The 27,138-nt window shown below is 40.9% G+C and overlaps 1 protein-coding gene across 3 annotated transcripts in view; it reads right to left on the bottom strand.

Annotated features, from left to right (window-relative positions):
* The window catches only part of Gng2 (G protein subunit gamma 2), a 107,618-nt gene that overhangs the window by 19,484 nt on the left and 60,996 nt on the right, over positions 1-27,138 (bottom strand). For 2 of the 3 annotated variants that reach the window (XM_071607908.1, XM_071607909.1), the window contains one exon: positions 5,169-5,234. The exons of the other annotated variant lie outside the window; for it this stretch is intronic. In XM_071607908.1, the coding sequence (XP_071464009.1) occupies positions 5,207-5,234 (28 nt within the window). In that variant the 3' untranslated portion in view covers positions 5,169-5,206. Of the gene's footprint in view, positions 1-5,168; positions 5,235-27,138 lie in introns of those variants that run through there. 3 annotated transcript variants of the gene reach the window in all.

The following is a 27,138-nucleotide window of genomic DNA, read 5'->3' as shown; positions in this document are numbered from 1 at the left end:
TTGGAGACAAAACAAATGAGAGGGAAGACTGATGGGAGTTTTGAAGCCTCAAAGATCCCCAAACTCTACTTTCGTACATTTGGAGATCAAGGGAGGGGAAAACGAATGTTAAAACAACAACCACAACAAAAACTTTGATTTTATCAGCATGGTTAGGAACCCAGTCACCTCAGCCTTACAGCTAATGATATTCCCACAGTCAAATCAACATCTATAGTCCATCAAACATCATAGCATGGAGATGGAGTAGTGACTTACTCTGTAGAGGAGCCTAACCCTTCCATTCATCCAGAGTTGGTATCTGGATAATGTATCCCCTGGACAGGGTTCTGTGAAGCTAATGTTTTTGACAAACTAGTATTCATTCATTACATGGATGCATATAATCACAGCATTTTGAACCTGTGGAATACTTGGGAGTCTGTCCAAATACTCTTCAGCTCTCGAATCTAAACCAGATCACACAGTAACTTGTAGCAGAGACCACAATTTGCCTCCCACTATCCCTTCCTCTTACTAATAATGACCTTTAAAAAAAAAAAACAAAACCAGAGATCATAATAACCCTGAATCTTAACAGGGTATAGTTTGCTGAAAGACATTCTCCAGCTTCCCTTGCAAGTAGATATTGTTATCTGATTAAATTTTGCCCAATGTGATTTAAGCAGAAGCATCCTTGAAGGGGTTGGGGTTGTAGCTCAGTGGTAGAGTGCTTGCCTAGCCCATGGGAGCCACTGGGTACGATCCTCAGCACCACATAAAAATAAATAAATAAAATAAAGGTGTTGTGTCCATCTGTATATATATATGAAGTGCCCTTGAAGGAAGGAGTTAACCCCTTGTGTCTCCTGCCTTCTGCTGGTGACCATCTTGAACACTCTAGGATGAGCAGGAAGGATATGAGTCTTTAATGACTTTGTGGAGACACCAGGCCAGCCGTGCACTGGCCCGCTTTGACACGAGAGAGGAATAAGTGCCTATCTTGCATACACCACCATTAGTAAGAGGTTTTCTGTCACTGGCCAACAGATATGCTATTAACTGATTAAAATGCTCCATTATTTCCATTAATGCATCTAGGAAAGTTGGTGTCCTAATGCCTGGAAAAGCCGTGAGTGTCCTGAGGAGACTGAGATGGAGAGTGTGTGTTAGTTCTAGTGCTGCTGTAGCAGACCATTACACATTTAGTGACTTAAACATTAGAGATCAGAACTCTAAAACGGGGTACCCTGAGGCTAAAATCCAGGTGTGAGCAGGGCTGTGTTCCCTCTGGGGGTGAATTCATTTCTTAAGAGAGAATCTGCTTCCTTTCTTTCTCTAGCTTCTAGAAGCTACCTGCATTCCTTGGCACTTGGCCCCTTCCTTTCCAAAGTTTCTTCAAAGCTGGCAAAAGTGAGTTGAGTTTTTACATCACATCACTCCGCTGAAGTCACATCTCCCTCTGACTCGTCTTCTGTTCCTGTCTCTCTTTTAGGTCAGCTGATTAGCAACCTTAATTCCATCTGCAAACTGAATCCCCCCCACCACCACCCCCCACCCCACCCCACCCCCGCTTTCCAGGTAATATAATGTACTGACAGGTTCCAGGAATTGGGACATGACCAACTTTGGAGTGGGAAAGCCATTCTGCCTGTCCTGAAAGGAGACCTTGGCAGGAGTAGGGAAGGGAAGTAGGGAGGAGGGGAATCGAGGTGGGGATAGAAGGAAGGGGCAGGTGTTTAAAAATGCTGGAGAGGGAACACATTTGAAACCCAAATAGACTTAAAAGTTAAACACAGGCTTTGGGTTTCTAGTTTTAGGCAGCTACATCCTCTAGGTTCTTGTTTTACCATATGACCCAGACAAAGGCCCGTGCCAACTCTGGAATCACTTAGTACATTTCCCCCTCTTCACACTCAGCTGCATTTCCACAAAAGCAAGGGAAAAAAATCCCCCTCCTGAAGAGCCAGGAAGAACTCTAGAGTTCTAGACCAGTGTCCTAAAGAAGCACTCGATTTCTTAAAAACTAACTATGGCATTTGGTGAGGAGTAAGAATCATGTAGCAAGGACCCTGGATCCACTTAGGCTTAGAGTCACTTGGGTGGGGGGATCTTCACCAACTGGAAGGTAAAAAGAGGCACTCAGGCTAAAAACACAGAGGGTGGGATCCACAGATGAAGGAGCAGGACTGGAGGGTAGGAAATGCTGCCCAGAGCTGGGGTGGGAGGAGAGAGGAGCTGGAAACACTGGCGCAGAGCTGGGTTGGGCAGGGAGTGGGATCTGAGGCTCCAGCTCCCTTCTCTCACACCATGCATGTTTTGGGTGCTTTACTCTCTCCACCCCAGTAGTTTTTCTTTTTTTTGATCCAGTCTCTTCTTTCTCTTTGAAACTGGTCATAATATAGAATGGACGTCTGTATATTCATTGGAATTCACTGGATTCCCTTCCATGTTCTGAATGCTTTCTCTTTCTTCTCTTTTTTTCCCCCTACATCAAACAACATCAAATATTAGTGGTTAATCATTTTGATTGACTCTGATCTATCCTGGAGTGGGTCCTCAATAGGACCCCACCCCAACTGTGCCTCACAACATTCAAACTCAGAATACTATGTTGACAGATCTTCAAAGAACCAGGTCATCATTTTTTGAAGTTCATTTCCTTGGAAGCTCTTCACTCATGTTGTGACTTAGACAAAATTTGAAGGTCATAAAAGGAAAAGTTACACCCCAAAATGTCAAACCCCACAGTGTCCTAAAAGCAAGTGCCTTTGTAAATGTTATGAAAGGCAACATATATGCAGCCATGCTTTCCAGCTATTTCCTGAAACACCATGTGATATGTCTCTATTTCTGGCTTATGTGGATTTATTCAAACCCTGTAGAACCAAGTGCTGCAAAACAACAAAAAGCAAAAAAAAAAAAAAAAAAAAAAAAAAGCCCTAAAATACAGACAGACAAACAAACAAAACTATGTGAGAGGAGGAAGAGAAAAGCCATTTTCATATCTAACTGTGGTAAGTAAGTAAGTAAAAGCTGTTTTCTAAGCTTGAGTTATTTGGGCAGTATACCTCTAACACATACTATTTTTCTCTCCCTTACTCTCTTCTTCCTCCATCCCTCCCTCCAATCCTTCCTCCTTCCTCTAAAAGGAGACCTCTACGTTACTGATTCTCTGAAGTACTGATTCTTTTTCCCCCTATTTTTTTCCTGTGGTAAATACAGAGCAAATGAATTATGATCATAATTTCCAAGAATGTAGTTCAGTAGTATTCAGTACATTTAATTTGTTGTACAACCAGCATCTAACTCCAGAACTTTTTATCTTGCAAAACTGAAACTCTATTAAACAATATTTTCCCATTCTCCCTCCCTCGAGCCATTGACAACCACTATTCCACTGTCTGTCTCTAATTCTGAACTACTTTTAGTTGCTTCATACAAGCAAAATCATATACCATTTGTCTTTTTGTGACTGGCTTATTTAATTTAGCATAGCATCTTCAAGGTTTAGCCATGTGGTAACATGTCAGAATATTCTTCCTTTCTAAGGTTGAATAATATTCCATTGTATGTATATATTATATTTTATCCATCAATCTATTTTGGGGGGGGGCATGTTGGAGATTAAACTGAGGGGCCCCCGACCACTGAGCCACATCCCTAGCCCTATTTTGGATTTTATTTAGAGACAGGGTCTCACTGAGTTGCTTAGCACTTCACTTTTGCTGACTTGCTTTGAACTTTCAATCTTCCTATCTTAGCATTCTGAGCTGCTAGGATTACAGGTGTGTGGCAGTGGGCCCAGCTCCTTCAATCTATTGATGGACACATTTGTTGCTTCCACATTTTAGCTACTATGAAAATGCTGCTATGAACATTGGTGTACAAACATCTTTTTTAGACCTGGCTTTTAATTCTTTTGAGTATGTATCCAAAAGTGGAATTGGTGGCTCATATGGTTAACCTCTATTTAATTTTTTTGAGGAATCACCATACTATTTTCCACCATGGGTTCCAGTTTTTTCTACATCTTTCCAACACTTGCTATTTTCTGGCATTTTGTTTGTTTGTTTTGTTTGTTATCCTAGTGGGTATGATGTGTCATTTTAATTTGAATTTCCCTAATGATTAGTGATGTTGAATGTCTTTTTAAAATGCTTATTGGTTATTCATATATCATCTTTGGTGAAATGTCTTCAAGTTCATTTTCTATTCTTGTCTTTTTTTTTGGTACCAGGAATTGAAGCCAGGGAACTTAACCACTGAGCCACACCCCCAGCTGGCTTTATATTTTATTTTGAGACAGGATCTTGCTAAGTTGCTTAGGGCCTCACTAAGTTGCTAAGGCTGGCTACGAAACTGCATTCCTCCTGCCTCAGCTTTCAAAGCTGCTGGGTTATAGGCATACACAACCAATGCTCCATTTTCCATTTTTGAACTGGGTTTTTATTCCTGGTTTTGTTGTTGTTGTTATTCTCTTTAGATATATATGACAGTAGAGTATATTTTGACATATTATACATACATGGAGTATAACTTATTCTAATTAGGATCCCATTCTTGTGGTTGTACATAATGTGGAATTTCACTGGGTGTGTATTCATATATAACATAGGAAAGTTATGTCCAATTCATCCTACTGTCTTTCCTATTCCCATCTTCCCTCCCTTCCCTTCCTTCCTCTTTGTCTAATCCAATGAACTTCTATTCTTCCCTCCCACTCCCACTCCCCTTATAGTATGTTAGCATCCACATATCAGAGAGAACCATTCAGCCTTTGGTTTGGGGGGGATTGGCTTATTTTCACTTAGCTTAATAGTCTCCAGTTTCAACCATTTACCTGCAAATGTCAAAATTTCATTCTTATTTATGGCAGAGTAATATTCCATTGTGTATATATATACTAAAAATAGTCAAGAAATTCATTTGGAAAAATAAGAGGCCTAGAATAGCCAAAGCAATCCTTAGTGAGAAAAGTGAAGTAGGAGGCATCACAATACCAGACTTTGAATTTTACTACAGGATAATAAAAATGACATGGTATTGGCACCAAAACAGACATGAATACCAATGAAATAGAATAGAAGATACAGAGACAAACCCACATGAATATAATTAAACCCATATCTCTCACCCTTCCCAAAACTCAACTCAAAGTGGATCAAGGATCTAGGCATTATACCTACTAGAAGAAAAAGTAGGCCCAAATCTCTGTCATGTCAGCTTAGGAACCGAATTCCTCAACAAGACTCCTAAAGCACAAAAAATAAAATTAAGAATCAATAAATGGGATGGTATCAGACTAAAGAGCTTCTTCACAGTAAAAGGAAACAATCAAAAACCTGAAAAGAGAACCCACAGAATAGGAGAAAAATCTTTGCCACCAGCACCTCAGCTAGAGCATTAGTCTCCAGGATATAATAAGAACTCAAAAATTAACACCAAAAAACCACAAATAACCCAATCAATAAATGGGCAAAGGAACTAAACAGGCACTTCACAGAAGAAGAAATATAAATGGTCAACAAATATATGAAAGAATGTTCGACATCTCTAGCAATTAGAAAAATACAAATTAAAATTACATTGAGATTTCATCTCACTCCAGTCAGAAAGGCAATTATCAAGAATACAAGTATCAAAAAATGTTGCAAGGATGTGGGGAAAAGGTTCCCTCATACACTGCTGTTCTTGAGGCGTAGGCGCTTATATATCCAGGATGTTAACCTCTTATCAAATAAATGGTTTGCAGATATTTTCCCCCATTACATGGGCTGCCTTTTCACTGCTGATGTTGTCCTCTGATGCACAGCAGTTTTAAATGATTGTGAATTCCGGTTTGTCTATTTGCTGTTGCTTCCTGTGTCTTTGGTGTCATATACAAGAAATTTTTGCCGAATCTGATGATGTGAAGCTTTTGTCCTAATTTTCTTCTAAGAGATTTATAGCTTATAGCTCTAACGTTTAGATTTTTGATCCTACTGTGTGTGTGAGAGGATGGTGCTGGGGATTGAACAGGCTAACCATGAGCTCCACCACCGAGTCTCACTGAGAGTTTCAACAGGAAAACACAGAGATATTCTTTGCCAATGTTCCTGTTTCATTTTACATGTAACCCAAGTTGGGCAGAACTTGTTTAAGAGGGAAGGAAATGATTTGAATACACTAATCATTGAAATAGCTCTAAAAGTAAAACTTTGCCAAAAAGCTCATTTAGACAAAGCTTCAGAACACAGATGTCTCTTCAAATGACAAAAATGCTTTTAGTTAAAAAGACAGGTGATTCAATTCTCTATACTGCTTCCTTTACCCCATTAGCCTAGCCTTTGGTGACACTCTGATTAGTGATGAGTTGAAGTTTGGCAAAGCCTAGCCTGGCCCTGAAAAGATTGTTCCAGAGATGTTCCCAATGGTGGACTCCACCTCTCTTAAGAGCAGCAGAGGAAACAGAGCCAGATTCAGGTTCTTTTGAATAAATGAGATTTCAGAAGCCACTTCTGAGAATGCAGAACATTTGAGGGCATCTTCTGGGGTGATGACCTAAGTTTGGATAGTGCTAGTGCGACTTTCTTTGGCCTAGCAAGCCATCCTGAGCCTCGCAGTGTCTATTAGCTGCCAAGGGCTAGATCATCTGTTGTGACCAAGGTACAGCATGGACTCTGTGTGTGGTTACATTCTCTGTATTCGTATCAGAGAACTACAGTGCTGAAGGTTTATTTTTTTCAAAACTCTACCACCAAAGTCTCTTAAAAATTCAAATCATCTACCCTCTGGCAATACCAAATGGGATTCAATCTTTTCTCCATGCCTCACACTTGACCCACTGGCAGGGATATCCAATCAGGGAGGTAGGACTTCTTAGGAGACCTTTGGAAATGTACGAGGGTGATTTTGCTTATGACAGGAACCGTGGGTGCTTTTGGCATTTAGTGTGCAGTAGTGGAGACTTCAAAGCCCCACAGCATGCCAGGCAACAGTGAATTGTGTTGTTCTAAAGGCCCATGGTACCCATGATGAGAAATAGAAAAGATATCCAGAAAGTAGCCACAAAGGCATGCACAAAACAGCTGCTCAAAGAAAGCACTACCTGCAGAAAGTTTCAAACTAATTGGCTTTTAGGTTTTATAATCCTTATTATTTTTCCAGTGATGAATACTGCTAGTGCTCATGATTCTCATTATGCTTTATAGATATTTGGTTCCTGATCATTTATAACAGAGCTGAGGCTCCTTTGTGTATTGTACTGGTAGAATGAGATTATGCTGCATTATACTGGCCAGAAAGCAAGCAGAACACAAATAACAAAAACCTCTAGAACAATTATATGTGAGAGGTTGGTAGACTTATTCAAAAATGTCTTAATTCTCCCACCTGAATTCCAAAATACAGAAGGCATTTTATTCTTTTTTATGAGAGTCCCCCACCTCCACACGAAGAACATGAGAAATAGGCCTGTTGTGGAATAACAACCCTTCAATGAGATTTCTTTTTCTAAAAATAAATGCAGTGTTTTAATTTCTTCCAGGAGGAACTTTTCTGTTAAGAAACCATACATTTTCCTGTCATTTAGCCTTTACAAGAGGCATATAACCCCTTATTTCTGCTGCACAGAGATAAATAAATGTTTTGATAATGGGATCTTTGCCTTAGAGAGGGTAGGTTAATTGTGAAAGATTCCATTCTTTTCATCCTTTAATGATGTTTTTCAAAGCACCCAGACAGACTTCCCTAGGACCTTTAATTTTAATTAAAACTGTATGTTCCAGGCACTGTTTTGGTATTTGCAGTAGGTGCTGAGAAGTTTTAATTTATTTGTTTTGTCTATTTACATGTATCCCACTAGCAATAAAACAAACAATTTCTAGATCCGGAATATAAATTAGCCTCCTAGTCACTTGATAAAGTCTTTATTATTCTCATTTGTCAGTTAGACACATCATCAGTGTTTGGTTGTTGGTTGGCTTTGAATTAGAGGTCTAATTTCAAAGTATCCCAATTTAGAATTTTTTTCAGAGCTTCCACAATTAGTCATTTGGATATATGTCTTTACTAACTGCTCATACCATAACCCAAGTTTGGGTATTTTTGTTACTTTATTTTTTAAGCTCTACTCTGATTTATTCAACAGCAACTAAGTATACCATCATCAAATTGATATTGTCTATGCTGATAAATAAGTTAGAGTATATATATGCTAAATTAAGTATATGCACACCATCAAATTGGTTGTATTAAATATATATGCACACACATCGGTTAGTATGTATGCTAACATTAGATTATGTACCAAGAGTACAGTTAATTTTCATCTGTGTGAAGACATAATCTCAACACTGGTGAATTTATGAATAGTAGATGCAGTGTAAATCAAATAATAATTGTAAAGTGTTAGTCTGCCAGGTTTCAGGTGGCTTTTTGTCAGGCATCTCCTTCTATTACCATTGGCCATTTGGACCCCCAAATTCCAAAATAGTGCATTGATCAGAAAACACTAATTTCTTTTGGTTCCTCAGCAACTACAGATAGTTGAAATTTATAAGGGATTTATTGTGAGCCCATTGATGCTCCAGCAACACTTTCAAATCAAGAGTAGCCATGTTAGAATGCACCTCACATGTTCACTCTTCCCCAATCATATATATATATTTTTGGTACCAGGGATTGAATCCAGGGGTGCTTAACCACTGAGCCACATACATCCCCAGCCCTTTTTAATATTATATTTAGAGTCAGGGTCTCATCGAGTTGCCTAGGACCTCACTAAGTTGCCAAGACTGGCTTTGAACTTGAGATCTTCTTGCCTCAGTCTCCTAAGCCGCTGGGATTATAAAAGTGCACCATTGCGTCCTGCTCCCAATCATATTTTTTGACAATTGGGTGCATCATAAAGATCTCTTCACTTGCCTTTGCTCATTTTTGAGCAGGAGTGTGGAAGTTTGAGATGGAGAAGGAAAAAGGAGATGAGGATAGACTGGGTAGGGCAGGTGTAGGATGGCTTCGCACCAGCAGGCATGGAGGAGCTTGGAGATGGAGGGTGTGGGACAATCCTGGACTCCATGGATCACTGGCTTATGTTTGAAAGGGAGAGAGGAGGGAGGATAGAGGGACAGCACAGGTAGACAGCCACCCCTGGAAGCCTCCAGGAATTCACAGGAGGGCCAGAATACAGAGGGCTGGACAACCCAGTGCTGGCTGAGGGGGAGGATGGATCTGTAAACAAAGCAAAACAAAAAGAGCCTTCCAAGAGCTTCTACCTCCCTCTCCCTCCTCTCCATCTTTTAGTGCTTCTTATTTCCGGGAATTCATTTGCAAGCTGAATGCTCCGTTCTTTCACCAGAGGACCAGGAACTCATTCGAGTATTAGCTTATAGAACTGAGAGCTGGTCATGTGCTGGGAACTGGGCCAAGCGCTTCAAAGCATTATCCTATTTAATCCTCATGACAACTCCGAAGGCGAGCGCTATCTGCCTCTTGGAGGAGACTGAGGCTCAGATTAAGTGAGCACATTAGTGAGAAGGGAGTTTCTGCAGCAATCTCTCCAGGGAAAGATTTTCTTTCAGCCTCTCCCAATTCACATTTTCAAAGGCACCAGACTGATCCTAATCTGGGGGTCTATGGTATATGTTTAGCCATTTTCACAAACACAATAGCCATTTCTTCCGGTGTGTGGGTCTGTGTAGCTGTAGGGTGAGCTAAAGTGGATGAGGATGAGCACAGAAGTCCTAACAGCCAAGCCTGCTATTGGGCCAAGAGGGAAGAAACTGAACCATATCAACTTAAAACGCACTCTACTATTTCCATGCGGGTTTGCTGGGAAGTCGCCACTTACCAATCGAGGGAAAGATGAAATCGAGTCTGACTTCCTTCAAATCAGCACGGGAGCATCTACGCTGTATAGGTGGAGAGTAGGACCTGCAGTGTCCCTGCCTCACTCTGGTGCCAGAGACCAGTATTTAAAATGACAGCTCTGTGCTTTCCAGCAAACTCCTGCTTTTCAGAACATTAACTTCTACAAGATTCAGCCTTCCTCTTGGAAAGGAGGTCATTGGTTAGCTGCTTTTAATGACCTTGACAAAAAAACCACAGCCCTTGAAAATTGTTGACTTCAAAGACATGGATTTTGCAAAATGAAACAAATGAATAGGCTGTCTTGCAATTTTAAAAATGATACACATGCTTTTAGTTTTTAATCTGAGGCTTGGATAAGGAAATGGCTTATAGCCATAAATGGGAGTTGGCATTCTTAGATGGTAGGGAGGCTTTGTTCACTGCAAGGAGAAGAAGATTGGTATTTTGTTTGGTATATGCTGAATATATATATATTTTTAATAATATGGAAACTCAGACCATGAACCAGTAGGGTTCTAACAAAAAAAGAAATAATGAGCTAGTTTCCATAGAAATGGCTCTGTTAACCTACTGATGTCTAATACTGTGTAACAGCAGGCAAGGGAGATCTGACAGGCAGTGGCCTTCTGCTTCCTTGTAAGGAATTATCTATTGGTTAATTAATTTTCTTATAAGAAATCACTGCTTCAATCTTAAATCCTTAGAAAATCTCAAACCTTAAGCAACTCCTGGAGTTCAGGAGATGTCCCTCCCTGAGCTTTCTTGCCACTGCTCAGTGGTCCTGCTGGTTTACAAAATGATATCACAAGAAGTCTGCTGGTGAACAAAGAGATGCTGAGCTCCCCAACTACATTCCCCAAATAAGGACTGGACCTCTTCAGTTCAGGGTTGTTTTTCAGCATTGTCTTGTCTGGATACTCCCAGTGATGTACAACATCATCTTGTACAACCGTGGAAAAATCTGCACTAGGAGACAGAAGAGCTGAATGCTAGTCCATAGTCACACTCCCAGCTGTTTGAAAAAAAATCATTTACTCTTTCTGGGCCTCAACTAGTTGGCCATAAGGTGGGACTCGCATACATGGCCCTAATGTTTGGGACAACACACTGTAAATCACAGAGTGCTATCCGAGGAGCAGGGATGAAGAGAAAAGATTGACCACTGATCTTTACTGAGTAACTACTAAGCACTTATGGCCTAAAAATATTACATACATAGTCTTCATTCCTCACAAGAAAGAATGTGGAAAAGGAATCATGGAATAAGATGGGCAAAGCAAGGAAATCTATAGGCACAACTAACTGGGACTCTATTCAGCAAGCACTTAAATAATAAACAAGAATTTAACAAACAATTCAAACAGGGGAAGTCTGTTTTGAGGAAGACAATAAATAAATCCTTACATCCAATTTTGAAATTTCTAATTTTCATGGGCAACTTATTAACGAGATGGTGATTATTTGTAAATCGATTGTGATTTACAGTCAGTTAGCAAGGATTTATTGAGTGCTTACTTAATATGTGTGACCCAGAAGCAACATGAACGTGTTCCACTAGGTTTCTAAGGAAACCAGCTGCTGAGGATGTGAGAGTGCCCTGGGTTCCTCAATGATTCTAGTAGGTGCTTTCCCTCACTGCTATCTTCTGCAGGGAAAAGCCCACATCCACAGACGTTGTGTTTGTAAAGGTTTCCTGTAGCCACAGAATAAACCTGCAAGCCTAGCACCACAGGCTTGCTTAATTGACTGCTACCTTTGTCTCCTGGGCCCTATATGCTGTATGCAAAGACCCCTGCAGAGCACACATAAGTACTCTGCTCAAGACCAACCCTGGCTGCCACTAGCCCTGATCTGCAGCCAAACCAGCCTGTTCTCTGTTCTCCCAACACAGTTCATGCCCACAGTGGCCCTGATTTTGATGCTTTTCTTTCATCTTGTCACTAATGCTGTGTCATACAGCCCAGGGCCAGCCTCCTTTCCTCTAAGAATCGTTCCTCAGTGATCACAGCAACCTCCTCAGCCCCTAGAGCCCACACCAGCCCACAAGCCTCAGCAAGGGTAATCTGAGCCACTGCTTGGGCTGTCTTTCTTTCTTTCTTTTGCATGCTGTCATGTTATTAATTATCATTATTTTGTGCAGCCATTTGTCCAATAGATATTTATAAATTCTGCCATTTAATCTCTCCAAAGTGATTATAAATTTGTCTGTGTTCACTAGTTAAACAGGCTGATTGAGCTCTCACCCAATGGCTTTGCACATGCTCTGTCCCCTGCCTGCAATGCTACATTGTCCCTGTATGGCACTGCCCTTGGCAGCTTTCTCCCTGCAGCCCAGGTTCAAATGCCAAATTCCCTGCTGATCCCTCTCTAAAGTGCCCTCCATCTAGTTCCTGTCATTTCCAGACACATCACCATAATTATTTTCTTTAATGCATTATAATAATCTTCAGTGCATTATGATATCAAATTAATTTAGTTATCATCAGTTACCTCCAGTAAATATAAACTGTAAAAACAGTAACTTTGTAGTGTGCACAGTAGATGCTCAATAAATACTGGTCAAATAAATGACAGTCCTCTAAAGCATCTTCTGCACCTGGCTTCTGCCTATGTGCCACTTCTGAGGATAAGCTGAGCATCTTTCATACCTCTTACCCGACCCCACCTAAAGTATGCTCCTGGATGCATTCTGCTTATAATGGCTTTTTTGGTAGCAAAAATGCTAATGTAGCATATTCCCCAAAAGGACACCTCTCAGATTCTCACTTGATCTCATCTAATCTTTGAGTACCTCTTCCTTCTTGGGGCAAAATATAAGTCTAAGACTTATCTTCCCTCTTATCATTTGCTGGCCACTTCTGGAAAAGGGACAGTGCTTCAATTTGATCTGGGTTGGGTTTTGGCAACACATAAACCCTAATAATTTTTCCCAGTTATGAAGTTACACAAATACTCTATCTTAGGAGCACAGACATCAGTCTGATGTTATAAGCGTCTCTGTAATATTGGTCCCTGAATCAGTTCAGGACGACTTACTCCTCTGAGACAGAGTCCCAGTATGAGGCCATAGTCCCTGAAAATGCAGCATCAAAGGCCCTGCCTTCTTTTTAAAAGTTTACTGTTAGGGACAGTGGATAGCACATTTCCTCCCAGTTCCCTTTTTAAAGACTTTTTTATTTTCTTATAAAAGAGACACATAGCTACTTTTGGAAAGTTGAAAAACATAGAGATGCACAAAAATCTCCTATAATCCTACCACCTATGGACATCTATCTAAATCAACCTCTGCAGTATTTTTCAAGTGCTTTTCCCCAACTTGGAGTATTTATCTCTTTTTGTGTACTACCATGCTGGGAAAGTAATATTGACTAATATACATAATCCTTTGCCAGATCCTGCATGAATGTTGACCTCTGGGATAATTTCTTGCTACCTGCACTTCCTTTGGAGAATAAGGCTATTTTAATTTTTTCCCATGATTCAGCAAATAATTTTATGTTACATCTTTTAAGGTGATTATACTCCTCTGCATGGTACAGAGGCTCCTTTTATTCTTTCAAGCAATACTGCCTTTAAAATTTCTCCTCTATGTACATAAGATAAATTGCCAACCCAATACTCTCTATAAGGAGAAAGCAGAGAAAAAGTGTGGGAAATAAAAGAGGAAAGGAAGAGTATATTTAAAAACAAAAAACAATGTCACTAAGTAAGAGTATAGATATCTATTGTCCTTGCAGGCTCAGAAATGCTCAGGGTTGGTGGGGTAGAGAACCAGGGAAAGGGTGCTTCTCTCTAGGACAGCTGTTTATTTGTTATCTCCAAAGGGTGATAGACATTTATTTTAAGTTTTGACTTGGAACCAGAATTCAATCGTATAGAAACAGGATGCATATGCCTAATTCAAAAATCTGAAATTTTTTCTGGGTGTGGTGGTATATGCCTGTAATCCCTGCATCTCAGGAGGCTGAGGCAGGAAGACTGCAAGTTCAAAGCCAACTTCAGCAACTTAGCAAGGCCCTGAACAACTTAGTGAGACCCTGTCTATAAATAAAATATAGAAAAAGGGGGGACTGGGAATGTAGCTCAGTGGTTAAGCACCCTCTGGGTTTAATCCCTGGTACCAGCCCCACCCCCCCAAACTCCCTCACCTCCAATAAAAAATTCTGAAATCTGAAATCGTCCAAAATCTGAAATTTTTTGAACACCAAGATGATGCCACAAGTGGAAAATTCCACACCTAACCTCATGGGATGGGCTGCAGTCAAAACGCAGGCACACTAAAAATACTATATAAAATTATCTTCAGGCCATGTATATGAACAAAATTAAATTTTGTGTTTACAACTGGGTCCCAGCCAGTTGTAATTAAGATATACTTAATATCTCATTAAGTATATACCTATACTGTTCCAAAAACAAAACAACAACAACAAAATACCAAAAACCAAAACCAAACCAAAACAACAACAACAAAAGACAAAAACAAAACCCAAAATCCCAAAGAGTTCGAGTCCCCAGCATTTTGATTAAGGACACTTAACCTGCAGTATTTTATGTATCAACATTCACCCTTTTTAGGGTGTCACCATAATTGCAGATACTATTTAAGGAGCTATTTAACCACTTTTCTGCTCACCTGCTTCCTTTTCTAGCCCACCTTCACAGAAGGAGGTCCTCGGGTATTCAGGGCCATTCTGAGAAAGCAAAGGCTGCGGCCCTTACTGACCTTAATGTACCATGAGGTTGATGAAGTTCTTAAATCTTAGAGTTTTGCAGAATCCAGAAGCTGTCTTGGAGAACAATCTTTCCAAAAGAGAAATCTCTTTAATTGCCATTGATTGAAACACTTTAATCACTTGTGACTCAGGTTTAGAAAATTCCTCCCAAAATACAGAGCTCAGAGTGGCACTGTGTTCTCTTTTAACAAGCTTGGGCCTATTTTTGTGGTCCCTGGGGGCTCATGAAAGAAGGTCCTCTCCAGGATTGGATGTGAGGATTTTTCTAGGAATGAGCAAGTTAGAAAATGGCTCTTCTGCAAATTTATGCCACTGACCCTTAAACAGGGGTTAAAGATGAGACATTTGAAATCCACTGAACTGGGACCATTATTTCATAGATAAAAGAAACATAAGGGACAGAATGATTACATGAATTGCTCCGGAAACCATAACTATAACCAAGTGTCAGAACCTCATTAGATATACTTTTTACTGTTTCTTGACTTAAAGTATTTTTTTATTTGTTCTTATTAGTTATACATTATAGTAAAATGTATTTTGACATATTATACATATATGGAGTATAACTTCTCATTCTTCTGGTTGTATATGATGTAGCATTGCATTATATATGCACATAGGATAGTGATGTCTGCTTCCTTCTATGATCTTTCCTGTTCTCATTTCCCCTCCCTTCCTTTCATTCCCCTTTCTCTAATCCAAGTACTTCTATTCTTACCTCCTCTCCCCTTATTGTGTATTAGCATCTGCATATCCAAGAGAACATTCAGCCTTTGGTTTTTTGGGATTGGCTTATTTCACTTAGTATGATACTCTCTAGTTCCACCCATTTACTAGCAATCTTGAATTTATTTTAAACATTTTGTAACCCCTCAAATTGGATTTAGGTTCAGGTTTCTCAGTAAGTTGTCTTTTCTTCCCTCCAAATGTATGGCCTCTATTAGGAAAATGGAAGGACAGGAGTGAGTGAAATAATACCTTACTCTCTCTGCTGACCTGTCTCTCCCAATGTTGATCACCATGCAGTAGTGAGATATTCTGATGCAATGAGATAAAGGAACTGGGCCTGATTTTCCCAGCATTTTTTTCCTTTTATTGTTACAATCTGTTAAAAGGGAGCAAATTCAACTTCAAAGGCTCCCTGATTAGTGTGTAACTAGTATTTGCTAAGCAGGTCTCTGTACTTCAATAAAATAGGTTTAATGTTGTACAGAGGGAGAAATAGATAATTGTGTGGATCGCCAGGGAATTTTTTAGAGGACATTTCTTTTTTATAAATGTGGTAGCCTGTGAGAATTTGAAGGGAAAGACAAAGGCATGTGGAAATAGCAGAGCCACAAGGAGGCTTAAGGAGCAGGCAGTTCGGCATCCCAGGTGCCCAACTGATGTTCATGAGAGGATGAGAGCATCAGCATGGGGTACCACACACAGTACTGAATGCTGAGGCTGGAAGCCTGTATCTGAGTTTCAACTTTGCTCAGTAAACACATACAAGTCATTTCACCCTTCTGGGCCTCCATTTCCCCCTTTGCCAAATGAGAGTACTGAAATAGGTGTTTGTGGATTCCTTTCTGGTTCTTTTTTTTGCCAGTTGTTTTATTGACTAATGTAGTCGACTCACTATCAAGGAGTCCCACAGCTCTGGGACTTTCTCAGCACAGTTAAGTTCCAGCCCATACTCCAAAATTAGGTACACAAAGAAACTAGACAAAAAAATGTAGAACAGCTCTAAGACCAATTGGACCCCAATTGGGGTGTCCATTTCCTGGCTTTACTAGATTCTCATTGTACCCTGACTCTAATGATCCTTTGATTCCACCAGGACTCTAATCTAGTGAGCTTGCTGCCTTTTTGCTGTCCCTTAAAACCATCATGTCCTCATAGGCTGACTTGCCAGGCTTGGATTCCATAATCTATTAAGTGGTCACCTCCTTGTCGCTTACAATGGCCTCTTTCTTCCTCCCTCATACCGGCTGATAAAATCCCCTGTCCTGGTTGGACACAGTATTTAATCAGTTCTGGGCATCTGAAAAACACTGAATATACACACCACCATGGGGGCTGGTCTCATTTGAAATTTGCAAATAACTTCAAGTGGATCCAGCTTTCCATGCATATTTATTTAGCCACCTTCTAATGATTTTTCCACACCTTGTCTTCTGTCCTTAAGCCTCTTAACACCTCCTTCCTCCCTGTCCTCATTCTCAGCTGGTAACCTTGCTTCGTATTTCACTAACAAAATAGCAGCAACAAGAAGAGGAAGTCCACATTCTCCCATGACCAATCCCACCAACTTACCTGCACCTGCCCTTCTGTATTCATAAACACAGATTCTTTTTTCTTACAATGGATGAACTGTCTCAGGGCAGCCCCTTCCCTTGAGCATTGGCTCCATTTTCTCTTGCCGACTAAAGGACCCTGCCTTTTTGTTCTCTCTGGCTTCATCAGTTCCCTTCCCTCCTTATTAGAGCAATGTTGCTACCATATAAACATGCTAAAACATCTCCCATCTTCAGAAATAAAAAACAACAAAAATTAAACCTGACCCTTGACTCTGAATTCCCTCCCCAGCAGAATACCATATTTCTGCTTTTTTTCTTAATCGACAACTTGAATTCTCTAAACTTGCTTATCATTTCTTCTCTCCCAGTTCTTTCTAATAACCACTTTAAATACCATCCCATCAAGTAACTCCACTGAAACTCCATTGTCCCAATCACCAGCAGGTTCAACATCCAGTTTGCCAGATCCAGTGGTCACTCTTCAGCCCTAATCTTACTTTACCTCTGTCTTAGTTTGTGATGCTGCTATAATAAATTACCAACAAACTGGATGGTTTCAAACAACAGGAATTTATTCTCTAGTTGTTCTAGAAGCTAGAAGTTGGAAATCAGTTTCACCAAGCTGAGATCCAGGTGCCAACAGGGCCACACTCCCTCCCGATGTTGTTGGGTAAACCCATTTTTTGCCTTTTCCACCTGTAGTGGCACCAGTATTCTTTGACTTGTATCCACATAGCTCTGATCTCTTCTTCTGTGGTCACACTGCAGTCTCCTCTTCTTTGTGTGACCTCCCTGTTCCTCTCACTTGTAAGGATACTTATGAGTGAATTTAGGGCCCAACTGGAGAATCTAGGATAATTGTTCCATGTTAAGAGCCTTAGTAACATCTGCAAAGACCCTTTTCCCTTGTAGGTAACATGGATTCCAGGGATTAGTGCCTGGTATCTTTGGGGACCATTATTCAGCCTGCTACAACCTCTCTTTGCCTTAAACATTTATCCCTTATTGTTTTTTGGTTTTTGCTACCACGGATTGAACCCAGGGGCACTCAACCACTGAACCACATCCCAGCCCTTTTTTGTATTTTATTTAGAGACAGGGTCTTGCTGTGTTGCTTAGGACCTCACTAAATTGCTGAGACTGGCTTTGAACTCGTGATCCTCCTGTCTCAGCCTCTGGAGCCTCTGGGATTACAGGCCTGTGCCACCATGCCAGGCCTCTTCCCTTGTTTTTTAACCATCTCCCTCATTGCCACTCCCAGGTCTCAGCATGTGTGCCCTTTCCCAAATTTACCCTCCCTGCTCGAGGTGATCTCACTCCTTCCCGTTGGTAAATATCATCTCTTTGCTTATATCTCCCAAATTTGCACCTCCACGCAAATCTTGCCCGTGACCTCTATACCTATAAATCCAATCACCTACCTATCTTGGACACCTAAACAGGCATCTCCCATTTGACAAGTCCCAAACCAAACTCTCAATGGTCTCCCCCAAACCTGCTCCTCCTGCATTCTTTCTCATAGCAGTCAACAGCAGCTCTATTCTAGTCACTCAGATTAAAAACCGAGGGCATTCTTGCTTCTTTCCTTCTTTTTACTTCTCTTCTCCACTCTATCCATGGCAAATTCCTGAACTCTTCTTCAAATACATCCAGAATCCCACCCCTTCTCCTCACTGCTCCTGCTGACTTTATTTCTTGTTGAACATTTCAATAGCATCCTGTCCTCCCTGATTTTGCCCTTGCCTCTTTCACTCTATGCTTCATATAGCAATCAGAGTGTTCTTTTTTTAAAAGCTATGTCAGAATGATGTCACTCTTCTGCTCATTACTCTCCAGTGGCTTCCCACCTCACTCAAAGACAAAGTACAAGTCCTTCAAATAGTCTTCAAGCTCTGAATGATGAGGTACATGGGCATCTCTCTGACCTTTTGCTAGTCCATGGTGTTTGCTCCAGTACAGCAATAATGTCAATTTACTCTTTCTGGAACGTGGCAAATATGCTCCTGTCCCAGGGCCTTGGCATCTCCTCGTGTCTCTGGAATATTCTTCTAGTTCACTGCCTCACTTCAGTCAGGTGTCTGCTCAAACATTTACTTAGAAGTTTCCCTGGACTTCATGTCTAAAACAGCACCCCACCTCTTTTATTTTTTCCTTTGCAGTACTGGAGATTGAACCCAGGGCCTCATGGATGCTAAACAAGAACTCTACCACCGAGCTACATCCCCAGCCCTTGATTTTTATTTTAAGACAGCATCTCACTAAGTTGCCTAGGCTGACCTTCAACTGAGGATCCTCCTGCCTCAGCCTCCTGAGTAGCTGGGATTATAGTTGTGCCCACTGAAGCCCTTCTTGCAGTTCTTGTCCCCTTATCCTCCTTTACTTTCTTTCTTAGCACTTATCACCATGTGACATATATTTTATCTTTATTTTAGTTGTCTGTGTTGTCCAGTAAAATATAAGTTCCAGGAGAACAAAGAACTACTGTGTTTCTTTTTAAATATTTATTTTTCAGTTGCAGTTGGACACAATAGCTTTATTTTATTTATTTATTTATTTTTGTGTGGTGCTGAGGATCGAACCCAGGGCCTTGCGCATGCTAGGCGAGCGCTCTACTGCTGAGCCACAACCCCAGCCCCCTGGTCTGTTTTGATTATTGTTGAATTGCTGGTGTCTAGAGTAGGGCCTGGTTCACAGTAGAATGAATGATAAGAATTATTTTAATTTCATAACTCATTGTACTATGAGTAAATGGATGGATGGATGGATGGAAGCACACATAATGCTTTTGTCAAAGAGTCATTCTTCAGAAAGGAAGTTTGCATCTGTTGTTCATTTGTAGATGGGCCTAGAGAGGTTTGGCACTTTGGAACTTTATTTTTTTTAAAAAGCATACTTGGAAGTTAGCTTTAGAACAGGTTTTCTGTTGGTCTCTCTAAACACTGCTCCTACCTACAGGTTAGGGGATTTGATGCTAACTTATGTGATATTTCTGGGGTTTATTTCTTTCATTTAATTTTTAGGAAATTTTTATGGAAAGATAAGCATCATGTGAAAGGTCACCTTCAAAGATTCATATTGTATTTTCCTGTGTTTTGGGTAAACACTTCTGAGGAGAACCAGAAACAATTTTTTTGCAGTTGAAGAAACAATAGAGAGATCAGGTGACCAACCAAGGTCAAAGATGGTGACCAGAAGCTGACCTTGTCATGTCTGAGAAATAATACTTGCATTAGAAAACCCCAAAAGAAAAATCCTTTCTCAGGCAAGGCCTTTCCTGTGAAAATGATTTGTTTCCTCCATAAAGTGGAACCAAGAGTAGAGCTCACATTCCCAATCACTTTGCTCATGGGTATGAATTAGGCTCATGGTTACCATGTGCCCGAATCACCAAGGAACATGACAGGATGAGCTGAACAAGCAAAGTGGACTCTGCTAAAAGGAAAGAAAGTGTTCTCACCATATTTGTACAGTGCTTAACCAAACACACCGCGGGAAGTGCACACAAAGGAATCAGAAAACCACTTTATGCCTGGTCAGAGCAGGATTCACTTTGGCTGAGTAGTTCCGGGTGTCAAGTATGTTGAGACTAATGTGAACAGGCACTTCACAGGGAGGGATGGTGACGGGTGGTTTATAGAGAAATATATTCCAGAACTTTTAGAGATAGATGCTTTCATTACCGGTATATTTAAAATGAGGCTGAAACACTTTTTTTTCTGGCTGACAAGAAAAGATAATATCATCTCAGCAAACAGCTTTGCAGAGGCACTGAATCTCCTATAAAATTTTTCATCTGTCTGTCATGCTGGCAACAGAGCCTCAAGGACTATCGCCAGCCTTTTTTCTCAGCACCAGCCTAATATTCTCTTTGTTTCTTCTACCCTACCAAGCACAGAAGGCACAAGAAAACATCTATGATAAATGGATTCAGTCTTATCTCATCCTAAAGAATGTTTCCATGAAAATTAAACCAAAACTGAGTGGGGAGGAAAGGTAGGCATTACTTTTAGTTTCAACACCCTCCATCACTTTGGGCTCTAGGTACATAAGGCTTATATTGATGACTAATGCCTGGCATTCTCTCTGTACCTTTTGCCTTGCTTGGATGAACACATTCTGCTGGCACAGCTACAGGATTCTGTGATTTATGGATACTCATTTTCAGAACCCCTGTGTGTCCTGAAAGGCTGCTTGGTGACTCTTGATTCTCAGCATCTTCACATTCTTTTCACGTCGTCAGTAAATATTAGATGAGTCATGCAGATATGAACCGCATCCATCATTGGGGGTAGACAGAATGGGATGATCAGAAATGGCCAGTGGCCCCACTCCAGCAGCTATTTAATATAGCTGGGAAAGCAACAACAGACAGCTGTGAATCTAAGCCAGGTTACTTGCTGAGCTTGTCACCGAGGTGACTCCTGATTAAACAAATGAGCCTGGCTCATTTTACAGAGGTCTGACTCACATGTTCACATTCGTAGAGTCATTTGCTCAACACCAGTTCCTAGGATTTGGTCTTAAAAACCCCAATGTCAGTAATACCACTTGCTCATAAAGTCCTTATTCCTGAGCTCCACATGTACACTAATGACAGAACAGAAGATTAATAATAAAAGTCTTTTAGAATTCTCAAAGTTATGGTTTGGTGAGAACAAAGAGAGTCTATCATTAGAAAAGGCCATTATTCAGTTCACACCAGTCACTGTGATGACACAAAAGCTGGAAAGAGGCAAACTCCCAACAGGGGCTGCCAAAGAGACCTGGTGTTTCCATTGGCATGTGATGTCAGGATGAAACCTAAACCTCGGGGCTCTCATTAACGAGGGGACTGGCTGATCTTTTCTTCTGATTTTGCAAAGAACACCAAAAGACCGTTTAAAAAATGTTCAGCCTTCCTTCACTTAGCAGATCATTCTTCCTAAATATCTAGGTGGGCTTATTTACTGGGCAGCAGATCAGAAATCTTGCCAGCTTCTTGGAGCTACTTTCCTTCCAAATCTCCATGTAATGGAGAGATTTCAGGCTTGATGTGCCAGACAGTACCGGGAGCCAGGGTGGGACAGGGAACAAACAGGACATAGCTTCTGATTCCAAGGAGCTTCTATGCTAAAGATCAGGACAAAGACAAATCCACAAACAAGTGATTTTGATGTGGTGTGATTTCTAATAGAAGAAAAGGCACCTCTGAGGGGCACCCCAACCCATTTTTTCCCCCAGAGAGAAAGAAAAGTCTAATGTATAGTACTAGAGTGAGATATTGAGATCGGTTGGATTTAAAAGGATTTTTTTTCTGACTAATAAACACAAAGCTCAGGGCGCTCCTTCAGAACATGAGTATGCAACTTGACCAAGTCCTATATTTCAAGGCCAAGGGAACGTGGAGAAAGGTAGAAGAGCTTCATTTAAAGATGTGAGAAGAGGGGCTGGGGTTGTGGCTCAGTGGTAGAGCGCTTGCCTAACATGCGTGAGGCACTGGGTTCGATGCTCAGCACCACATAAGTATAAAATAAAGATATTGTGTACGCCTATAAGTAAAAAATAAATATTAAAAAAAAAAGATGTGAGAAGAGCTGACAGTGGAAGCAGAGAAACAAAGATGTGAACAGTTTTTCCCGGCTCTGGACATGAAGTAACATTTTTCATCCTTGGCCACAAGAGTGAGACATACTGGTTGGAATCACAATTTGAGCCTCTGAAATAAAGAATCAGACCCCCACCCCCACCCCCTGCCTGGAGGCCTAGCATTGTTTACCTTAGCCACTCAGTGGCAGCTGGGTCTTAACTGAGCTAGAGAACCTGCCTTAGGAAATCTGATTTTGAAGAATTTTAGTATGGTTAAATTGGGGAGAGGGATCAGAGGAAAGAAGCGTGGTGATTATAATTCAAAATGACAACAGCCCTAGAAAAGAAATAGAAATCTGATCCCAGACAAAATTATTTATCGTGTTGCTGGACTGACTATCCTCTTAAATGGAATTATCTGACCAAATGGTACTGCTAATGGTCAGGGGAGACAAGAAATAAAAAGACAAGCACAGCTCCCAAATGTGGGGAAATTCTTAATTTTATTAATTAATTGCTGATTAACCATCTGAAGTGCACCTGGTGACTAGCCTCCATTCAGATCACCCTATGTGCCTCCAGGGACCTCTTTCCATCATTGAAGTGCGTACTTAAGTTACCTTTCATAGGTTAGGGGTGCCCTACACTATGGACCACGTTTCTGATCAGGTCCTAAGTGAAGAATTATTTTACATGAATGAGCCTGAGAATAAAGAAATACAATTTTCTCAAGAAGATTAATGTCTGGTAATTTTAATACCTAGACTATTTTAAATGTCAATCTGTTTTTTATTAAAACCTTAAAATATTACAGTTGGTAAAGGGCCTTAAAGTAGTTATTCAAAAAATGAGAAATCTCAGATAAGCAACAGTATTGGAGCTATCATGTGTCAGTGGTCAGTTGGGGTCTATTATGGCATGGCGGGACATTGAGTGGACTACATTTTCTGCCCCTCGTATCCTCACTCCTGAGAAAGATGAACCAAAGCTCATTCTAGCTGAAGATATAAACCCTCCGCTTTTAAAATTACATTGAATATATGTTTGCCTATAATTTCTATGACTTGTTTAGAGGGGAAGAGAGGGGATATTTTTTAAAGTTAAGATATAAAATTCACTATCGTTCTCTGCTTTTTAGGGCTTCTTTCTAAATAAACTTAAATGTGACTTTGTGAAGTTGGGTGTCAGAAGCAAACTTAATGTCATACTGATGGTTTCAGATTTCAGAAGCCAGTAAAATGACAACGCTAGATTGGGAACTTCCTAAATACCACTTCCTAACAAAAATGGTCACTTAACCTTCTCAGTATCCTTAGACCCCTTAGATCCTTCTCAGATCTTTATCGGCTTAGGAAAACGAAACAAAACCACATTTGATCATTTCCTTGGAAACCTTTTGTCTCTCTGGCCTTGCTTCATCCACGCCTCTCTGGGTATATTTCAAGCCTTACTGTCAAGTCTTGCACAAGAGGATTTGGGCCCCAGACTTCTAAAGAGAGAGTCCTCTGAATTTCAGAGGAGTGGGTTCTGAGCATTTCCATCTCATGCATATCATAATTACCTTTACCTGTAATGGCCACACCATTGGTTGGAAGGAGGTGCACTAAAGACTCACAGAATATATCCAGTTCTGATTACACTGCCTCAATTGGATCCTCTGCCATCTACTAACTAGTCAAGTTACTTAAATGTGCAGCCTCAGTTTTGTCAAGTATAAAATGGGAGTGCTAAAGTATGTACTTCCTAGGGTTGAGGTAAGGATTAAATAAGATGGTTCATATACAGTGCTTAGAAGAGTACCCCATGCACAGGACAAGCTTAACAACTGCTGTTTACCATCAGGAAGATGAAGAGGAGGCAAGAGAGGACAAGCAGCACCACTGGGAGTGGACGTTACATATTTTGAATGCTAAGTGGGGCCAGGACTGACCTTCAGTTATTGATACTTTTGGTCAATCCTTGCTTTTATGGTCAGAATTTCTCTTCTGTCTTGGGAATTACCTAACACATGAACATGAATCTCATCTAGGGACTCTACCAGAATAGCAACCTAGGTCTGCAGGACTGCTGCTACCTCACGGTTCCTCACTGAACTGCAGAGCAGAAGTGGGTTCTAGCATTTACGTACTCTTTCCCCTTCCTTCTGTCCTCTGACCTGCGGTGCCAAAGTCTCACGCTGAATGAACATGTACAGGCCTGATCTCTCTAAATGTCTTATATTTCAAAGCTTCCTCTCCCTGTGGCATCTTTTCCAACTCAACTAGAAATAATGAAAAGGCACAATGGTGTACTACTTATTTCAACCGTAATGATCCATAGTGATGGTGACCAGTATTTGAATGCTACTTCATAATTTGATAGAGGTTCTCCATTTGCATTATGTCATTTGACTTTATAGCCCCTCTATGATGCCTAGGCAAGCATAATCATTCTTATTTTCAGATTAGGAAACTGGAGCTCAAATGAATTCACAGGGCTTATTCTAATCCACAAAACTGTTAAGTGACTCTAGGTTAGAAACCCAAAGCTTCTAATTTAGTCTCTGAAGCCAATTGAAACAGAAAGCTCCTTGCTTAAAGTAAATCATACTAAAATGTAAGTGGCCAGTAGCCTGAACCTTTCAAGAGAGCGCTGCTTTTAAAAGAGAAACCTAGAAAACGATAATAGATTCATAATTACAGAATGAAGATAGGGGCAGGGATTGGGGATTTAGGTGTTTTTTGTTTGTTTGTTTGTTTGTTTTGAGCAGAGAATCTTTCCAATCCTTGTTCTCCATTCCTGCTGACCTGCATGACCAACCCTTCTCAACTGAGGTGTCCCAGAGTACCTGCTGAGTTGGAAGAGAAGAGTAAGCCTCCATCTTGAAGGTGTCCACAGGACATGCCACACATCAGCTCTCCCTGGTAGCCCTTGGCTAACCTACTACAGAAGGGGGACCTTAGGCAGGTTCCAACCACTGCCTACTTAATGCCTATTATTTTCTCGGCTTAGCTGTTATTTTCAAATAAGGATATTCTGTGAGAAATAGTGCCATCCTGTCCATAGGAAGCCACCAAGAACGTTATTTGTCAGAAAGCAAAGGCCCTGCTAACCAGTGTAGGTTGGCTTGTTTAAAAGGGAGCTCCCGGAGCAGCTCTGAGGAAGTCCTGCACCAAGTGTCTACCCGGCAGCCTGCGCCACACCTCCCGCTCCTCCACCCCGACCCCGCAGCCTTGGAAATGAGTAGCTGCGATCTTTGACCGGACTCTATTCAGACTCGCCACCCCCGGCTGCTCAGGAAGCACATACCAGCAAGCGGAATGAAAGGGGCCTTTATAAGCCGTTGTCCGTTATTTCTTCAACAGACTCCCACATAAAGACTTTTTTGTTTGTTACTCTTTAGGAAAAACTGAGCTCCCCTGAAGTCTTGGGAGAGGGAGGAGAAGCTGAAGCAGGGAGGAGGCTGGGGGAGGATGGTCCAGGGCTGGGGACCAAGGCGGGCAGTGGAGATTGTCAGGCAGTGAGCTCTCTCTCCTTCTCCAAGGGGAAAGCTTCAGTGCTCCATGGTTGGTGAGGGAGGCGGGATCAGGGGGTGGCTGTAAGGGCCAACCGGGTTACTTGAGATCCCCCCAGAAAGAGAGTCATCCATAGCAAGGAACATCTAAGGAAGACCCTTGTGCTCTGCTCTCCAGCAAAATTTCATAGAACTAGGTTTTCTCTAAATAGACCTAATTTCTTGATTCCACCCCCCCCCCCCTCATTTTTCTTTTACCCAAAAAGCTACATTTTACAGGAGCCTACAGCTGTTTCCTTCCTATCATCCTATACTGGTTCACCACAGAGAAAGTAGTTCCTTCTGTTTCCTATAGAAGCATAACCTAAACTATTTCAAACATCCTAAATCTGGGGAGGAGGCAGAAAAACCCTAGAGTTTTATAATTTGACGTACTTGGCTGTGACAAAATTACACACACACACACACACACAGAGATTATAGAAAGCCTCATTAATTTCTTCTTTACTAATTAAACAGTAATTTATTGTAATATAATGGAGTCCAGGTGGTACCATTTATCATGAAGATACTAAAGAAAATAATACAAAGAAAAACCCCAGGAATGTAGAAATTCAGATGCATGAAAAAAGAGAAAAGAGTGCTGGCTACTGAAAATCTGCATGAGCTTCATTAAAATGGGATGTCTACAGGAGACAGAACCCAGCTGAAGTTAAGGCTGATACATTTTTTTAAATATTTTTTTTTCACCATTTGAAATATCTTCCCCAATTTAATATTTGAAGCCTCATTCTACTGCTTAAAATGAACAAAAACCACCACATTAAAGTTCCACCCTCAGCGTCTAAGATAGCAGCATTCATTTCAGCTGCTTTGCTGTTCCAGCCACAGGTGTGAGAGCGATAAGAACTAAGCCCTAGTTTAATATCCTGTGCACACACCAGGCCAGGGGCTTAATTACCTACCTATGACCTGAGGAAGAAGAGTCCCTGCAGGCATAAAATAAAACATTTCATGAGTATGGCCCTTTTTCTACCAATCAAAATTTGCATCTTTAAAACATGTCTAAAAACCAAGGGAGTTTTGGTAGGAATTGTGGCCTTGTAAACTCTTCATTCCCCCAGACCATCCTGTTTACTTACTTGTTCACTGCTGGGTCTCAAACCTTTTCTGCCTTTTTGGAATTCTTAAAGGAGGTGACCTCCTTTCAGGGTATAGTAAGAGTAGT

The sequence above is a fragment of the Marmota flaviventris genome, chromosome 2, assembly GCF_047511675.1.
Source record: "Marmota flaviventris isolate mMarFla1 chromosome 2, mMarFla1.hap1, whole genome shotgun sequence".
In the NCBI taxonomy this organism is placed as follows: domain Eukaryota; kingdom Metazoa; phylum Chordata; class Mammalia; order Rodentia; family Sciuridae; genus Marmota; species Marmota flaviventris.
The sequence above is the reverse complement of the archived record's forward strand: the minus strand, read 5'-3'. Positions and strand labels throughout refer to the sequence as shown.